Below are 6486 nucleotides of genomic sequence, written 5' to 3' on the forward strand. Positions count from 1 at the left end.
CAACATTGTGAGGACCAATTGATCCATAAAATATCCAAATATGATTCAAAATAGGCACATCACGGAGAGATGATTCCTGAGTTTGTTTCCTTGTGGAGATTAGACTTTCCTTAGGCAAATCCTTGTGACTTTTAAATCAAACCGAACAAAGAAGAGTTTCTCCTTGAAGGGAATAAATACATCTCCTCCTACTGCTGCCTGCACAGATGCAAAATTGACAGAAAGTTTTTCATTCTTCTATATTCTTTGCACCCAAATTTTTTCCTTCATTCCCTGGTTAACAATAACCCATCCTTCTCCTCTCAGCTAAAACATTAATATTTCAAAGAACCTTCTATCCACCTTCCAAGACTAAGTGGATCATCAATAATTTTTTCAGTTTTTAATTAATTAACATTCTGTAGGTATTAATAATACTGACTGTTTTTCTCTCAGAGAAAATGTAAACATTTACTTTCAAATCTTATATTTGCCTTTTAATTTTTCTTGGATGGTTCAATTTCTATAAGTTTTGAATACTTTTAATCAAATTCATCCATCATATATTTATTTTTTTTATTTTTATTTTTTTATTTTTATTTTTTAATTTTATTTTGTCAATATACATTGTGGTTGATTATTGTTGCCCCTTACCAAACCCTCCCTCCCTCCTCCCTCTCCTCCCTCCCCCCCAACAATGTCCTTTCTGTTTGCTTGTTGTATCAACTTCAAGTAATTGTGGTTGTTATATCTTCTTCTCCACCCCCCACCCGGTTTGTGTGTGTGTGTGTGTGTGTGTGTGTGTGTGTGTGTGTGTGTGTGTGTGTGTGTGTGTGTGTGTGTGTGTGTGAATTTATATATTAATTTTTAGCTCCCACCAATAAGTGAGAACATGTGGTATTTCTCTTTCTGTGCCTGACTCGTTTCACTTAATAGAATTCTCTCAGGGTCCATCCATGTTGAGGCAAATGGCAGTATTTCATGCTTTTTTATAGCTGAATAGTATTCCCTTGTGTAGATGTACCACATTTTCCGTATCCACTCATCCGATGATGGACATTTGGGCTGGTTCCAACTCTTGGCTATTGTAAAGAGTGCTGCGATGAACATTGGGGAACAGGTATACCTTCAATTTGATGATTTCCATTCCTCTGGGTATATTCCTAGCAGTGGGATAGCTGGATCATATGGTAGATCTATCTGCAATTGTTTGAGGAACCTCCATACAATTTTCCATAGAGGCTGCACCATTTTGCAGTCCCACCAACAATGTATGAAAGTTCCTGTTTCTCTGCAACCTCTCCAGCATTTATCGTTCAGAGTCTTTTGGATTTTAGCCATCCTAACTGGGGTTAGATGGTATCTCAGTGTGGTTTTGATTTGCATTTCCCGGATGCTGAGTGATGTTGAGCATTTTTTCATATGTCTGTTGGCCATTTGTATATCTTCCTTAGAGAAATGCCTACTTAGCTCTTTTGCCCATTTTTTAATTGGGTTGCTTGTTTTTTTCTTGTAAAGTTGTTTGAGTTCCTTATATATTCTGGATATTAATCCTTTATCAGATGTATATTTTGCAAATATTTTCTCCCACTCTGTTGGTTGTCTTTTAACTCTGTTAATTGTTTCTTTTGCTGTGCAGAAGCTTTTTAGTTTGATATAATCCCATTTGTTTATTTTTCCTTTGGTTGCCTGTGCTTTTGGGGTCGTATTCATGAAGTCTGTGTCCAGTCCTATTTCCTGAAGTGTTTCTCCTATGTTTTCTTTAAGAAGTTTATTGTTTCAGGGTGTATATTTAAATCCTTAATCCATTTTGAGTTGATTTTAGTATACGGTGAGAGGTATGGGTCTAGTTTCATTCTCCTGCATATGGATATCCGGTTATCCCAGCACAATTTGCTGAAGAGGCAGTCCCTTCCCCAGTGGATAGGCTTGGTGGCTTTGTCAAAGATCAGATGGCAGTAAGTGTGTGGGTTGATTTCTGGATTCTCTATTCTATTCCATTGGTCAGTGTGTCTGTTTTTATGCCAGTACCATACTGTTTTGGTTATCATAGCTTTGTAGTATAGCTTAAAGTCGGGTAGTGTTATGCCTCCAGCTTTATTTTTTTTGCTCAGCATTGCTTTGGCTATGCGTGGTCTTTTATTATTCCATATAAAAGTCTGGATAGTTCTTTCCATTTCTGAGAAAAATGTCTTTGGACTTTGATGGGGATTGCATTGAATTTGTATATCACTTTGGGTAGTATGGACATTTTCACTATGTTGATTCTTCCAATCCAAGAGCATGGGATATCTTTCCATCTTCTTGTATCCTCTCTAATTTCTCTCAGCAGTGGTTTGTAGTTCTCATTATAGAGATTTTTCACCTCCTTGGTTAACTCAATTCCTAAGTATTTTATTTTATTGGTGGCTATTGTAAATGGGCAGGCTTTCTTGATTTCTCGTTCTGCATGTTCACTATTGGAGAAAAGAAATGCTACTGATTTTTGTGTGTTGATTTTGTATCCTGCTACTGTGCTGAAATCATTTATCAATTCCAAGAGTTTTTTTGTAGAGGTTTTAGGCTGTTCGATATATAGGATCATGTCATCTGCAAACAGGGACAGTTTGACTTCCTCTTTTCCAATCTGGATGCCCTTTATTTCCTTCTCTTCTCTGATTGCTCTGGCTAGTACTTCCAACACTATGTTGAATAGGAGTGGTGAGAGTGTGCATCCTTGTCTAGTTCCTGTTCTTAAAGGAAAAGCTTTCAGCTTTTCCCCATTCAGGATCATATTGGCAGTGGGTTTGTCATATATGGCTTTAATTATGTTAAGATACTTTCCCTCTATACCTAACTTATAGAGGGTCTTTGTCATGAATGAGTGCTGAATTTTATCAAATGCTTTTTCAGCATCTATAGAGATGATCATATGGTCCTTGAGTTTGACTTTATTAATATGGTGTATCACATTTATTGATTTGTGTATGTTGAACCAACCTTGCATCCCTGGGATGAATCCCACTTGATCGTGGTGAATAATTTTACGTATGTGTTGCTGTATTCTGTTTGCTAGTATTTTAGTGAGGATTTTTGCATCTATATTCATGAAGGATATCAGCCTGTAGTTTTCTTTTTTGGTTATATCTTTACTTGGTTTTGGTATCAGGATGATGTTTGCTTCATAGATGAGTTTGGGAGATTTGCGTCTGTTTCAATCTTTTGGAATAGTTTGTAAAGAATCGGTGTCAATTCCTGTTTGAATGTTTGGTAAAATTCTGCTGTGAATCCATCTTGTCTTGGGCTTTTCTTTGTTGGGAGCCTTCTGATAACAGCTTCAATCTCCTTTATTGTTATTGGTCTTTTCAAATTTTCTACGTCTTCATGGTTCAGTTTTGGGAGCTTGTGTGTGTCCAGAAATTTATCCATTTCCTCCAGATTTTCAAATTTGTTGGCGTATAGTTGTTTATAGTAGTCTCGAATGATTCCTTGTATTTCAGATGAATCAGTTGTAATATCGCCTTTTTCATTTCTAATTTTTGTTATTTGAATCTTCTCTCTTCTTTTTTTTGTTAGCCATGCTAATGGTTTGTCTATTTTATTTATCTTTTCAAATAACCAACTTTTTGATTCATTGATCTTTTGTATAGTTTTTTGGTTTCAATTTTATTCAGTTCTGCTCTGATCTTAATGATTTCTTTCCGTCTGCTAACTTTGGGTTTGGATTATTCTTGTTTTTCTAGTTCTTTAAGGTGAAGTGTTAGGTTGTTCCCTTGCCATCTTTCCATTCTTCTGAGGTGAGCATTTAATGTAATAAATTTCTCCCTTAAGAATGCTTTTGCAGTATCCCACAGGTTTTGGTATGATGTATCATTGGTTTCATTAGTTTCAATAAATTTTTTGATTTCCTGCTTGATTTCTTCTTGGACCCATATGTCATTAAGTAGAATGCTTTTTAATTTCCATGTGTTTATATAGTTTCCAGAGTTTCGTTTGTTATTAATTTCTAGTTTTAATCCATTGTGGTCCAAGAAAATACATGGGATAATTCCAAATTTTTTGAATTTATTGAGACTTGATTTGTGACCTAATATGTGATCTATCCTGGAGAATGATCCCATCCATCATATATTTAGTCAATCAACTCTGCTGATTTTAATACATTATATGCCCACTTGAGAGAATGTACTCATTAGCATACCTGTCACACATACCTTGTATTTTATTTTAATCATTGTTTGCTTTTGCTTTCTCCTCTTATGTACGTGGTCACCAGGCTTTTTCCTCTCCTCGGAAGCACTCAGCTGGCAGGCTGTCTCTGGAAGAGGGACCATAGGAATCTTCACTAACTAGATGTGTTTTATGAACATCAAAGGAGGTAACACACCTGTTGTGTTTTAATGATCAGAATTCTATTCTTCCTGGCTGCTCCAGTGTAAGGGGTATATTGATAAATGATAGCCATGCAAGAAAGATTATTGTGATGTTTAGAACAGAAGCTCACATTTATTAAGTTCCTACTGTATGTCACAGGAACCACACTAAAAATATTGCAAGCATCATCTCATTTAAGTCAGTCTTCAGTCTTATGATGTAGGGACATTTACTATTCTCATTGTGAGAGTGTGCTTTGTGCAGCTGAGAAAGATTAAATAAATTTATTAAGGTCAAATAGATGGTCAGTTGGTGAACCAAAACTTTATTCCAATAAGTCTGATCCAAGAAATCGTTTTCTAAACCACAGCTCTATACTGCACTTTGGGAGAGTTATATATCAAAATGATTGTCATAAAATAACATAATCATAACAGGAATATTAGTTGCTATCATTCATTGATATGCCTACAGTGCCCAAAGGCATTTGAATCCTCAGGAAGAAGGTAATAGGAATAATCAAATTTTTAGAAAGAAAAAAATAGGCTCTGTGATATCACTGTCATATCACTCGGAAGAATCATCTCACAAAATGAAGGGTGTTTGAATTAAAAATTCATATCTTAATCATTACTGTAGAGCTAGTAGAATGAAGTATAGAAATTAATTTCCAATGATTTTGGAAGAATCACATAAATAAAGAAATTAATTTATGTCTTTAGGTTCAAATAGGAGATTTAGAACTAGTGAGTGGAAGATAGAAAGAGATTTCTGTTAAATTAAAACAAGAAACAAACAACAACAAAACAGTGAAACACTGGATAATGATACACCTTTGAAATAGAATGGGTCTAGCACTTGGCTGAGTGAATCACTGTCATTAGAAGGACTTATAGAGCTTGAAGGACATTCATCCAAGGGTGACACTGTGAAGTGATCACTAGCTGAGGTGTCAGTTGGCTGCTCATTGAAGGTTGCTTTTGCCTCCTTCCCCAGAAAACACCCCAGCAACATGGAAGCAGAAAACCACACAGAAGTATCAGAATTCTTCCTCCTGGGCTTTTCAGAAGATCCTGAACTGCAGCCCTTTCTCTTTGGATTGTTCCTGTCCATGTACCTAGTCACTGTACTCAGGAACCTGCTCATCATCGTGGCCATCATCTCTGACTCCCACCTCCACACCCCCATTTATTTCTTCCTCTCCATCCTGTCCTTTGTTGACATCTGTTTCACCTCCACCACGGTCCCAAAGATGCTGGTGAACATCCAGGCACAGAGCAAAGACATCTCCTATGCAGGGTGCCTCACTCAGATGTTTGTTTTCATGATGTTTGGTGGACTAGATAATTTTCCACTGACTGTGATGGCCTATGACCGGTACGTGGCCCTCTGCCACCCCCTGCACTACACGGTCATCATGAACCCCCACCTCTGCATCCTGTTGGTTCTGATGTCTTGGCTCATCATTTTCTGGGTTGCCCTGGCTCACATTCTACTGATGATCCGGTTGACCTTCTGTACAGACACTGTGATTCCACATTTCTTCTGTGAACTGCCTCAGCTTCTCAAGGTGTCCTACTCTAATACCCTTATCAATAACCTCTTTATGTATGTGACAACTGGACCACTCTGTCTGTTTCCAGTCATGGGGATCCTCTTCTCTTACTCTAAGATTGTCTCCTCTTTAATGCAAATGTCCTCCACTGCAGGAAAGTATAAAGCATTTTCCACCTGTGGCTCTCACCTCTCTGTGGTTTCCTTGTTTTATGGAACATCACTTGGGGTCTACCTGAGTTCTGCTGTGACCCATTCTTCCCAGGGAAGCTCAGTCACCTCAGTGATGTACACTGTGGTCACCCCCATGCTGAACCCCTTCATCTACAGCCTGAGGAACACGGATGTGAAGGGGGCCCTGGGAAGACTCATCTGCAGAGCAGCCTCTTGTCCATGAAGCATCACTAATCTCAGAACTAAGTGGACACTGTGGGCTGCACAGGCAAATGTTGTGAACTTAACTATTCTGGCTCTTTTTTCACCATAAGACATGGCTTCATTTTCTATTTTCACAGCATCTTTGTCTTTGCTTTTTTTTTTTCTTTTTTGTATTTGTTTCTTTTGAACAGTTTCTTCTGTGGTTCCTTTTTGGTTTTTCTT

The 6486-nt window shown here is 37.4% G+C and overlaps 1 protein-coding gene across 1 annotated transcript; it reads left to right on the plus strand.

The window, feature by feature from the left end:
- Positions 1-5344: 5344 nt before the first annotated feature.
- On the plus strand, positions 5345-6283 carry LOC134388768 (olfactory receptor 7D4-like). Its single transcript, XM_063112069.1, has one exon. It carries the CDS (start codon positions 5345-5347, stop codon positions 6281-6283), a length of 939 nt encoding a protein of 312 aa, XP_062968139.1.
- Positions 6284-6486: the final 203 nt, after the last annotated feature.

The sequence above is a fragment of the Cynocephalus volans genome, chromosome 10 (genome assembly GCF_027409185.1).
Source record: "Cynocephalus volans isolate mCynVol1 chromosome 10, mCynVol1.pri, whole genome shotgun sequence".
Taxonomy (NCBI): domain Eukaryota; kingdom Metazoa; phylum Chordata; class Mammalia; order Dermoptera; family Cynocephalidae; genus Cynocephalus; species Cynocephalus volans.

What these genes read in the sequence shown, in the direction of transcription:
- LOC134388768 (XM_063112069.1), top strand. Translation starts at nt 5,345, where the DNA reads ATGGAAGCAGAAAACCACACAGAAGTATCAGAATTCTTCCTCCTGGGC.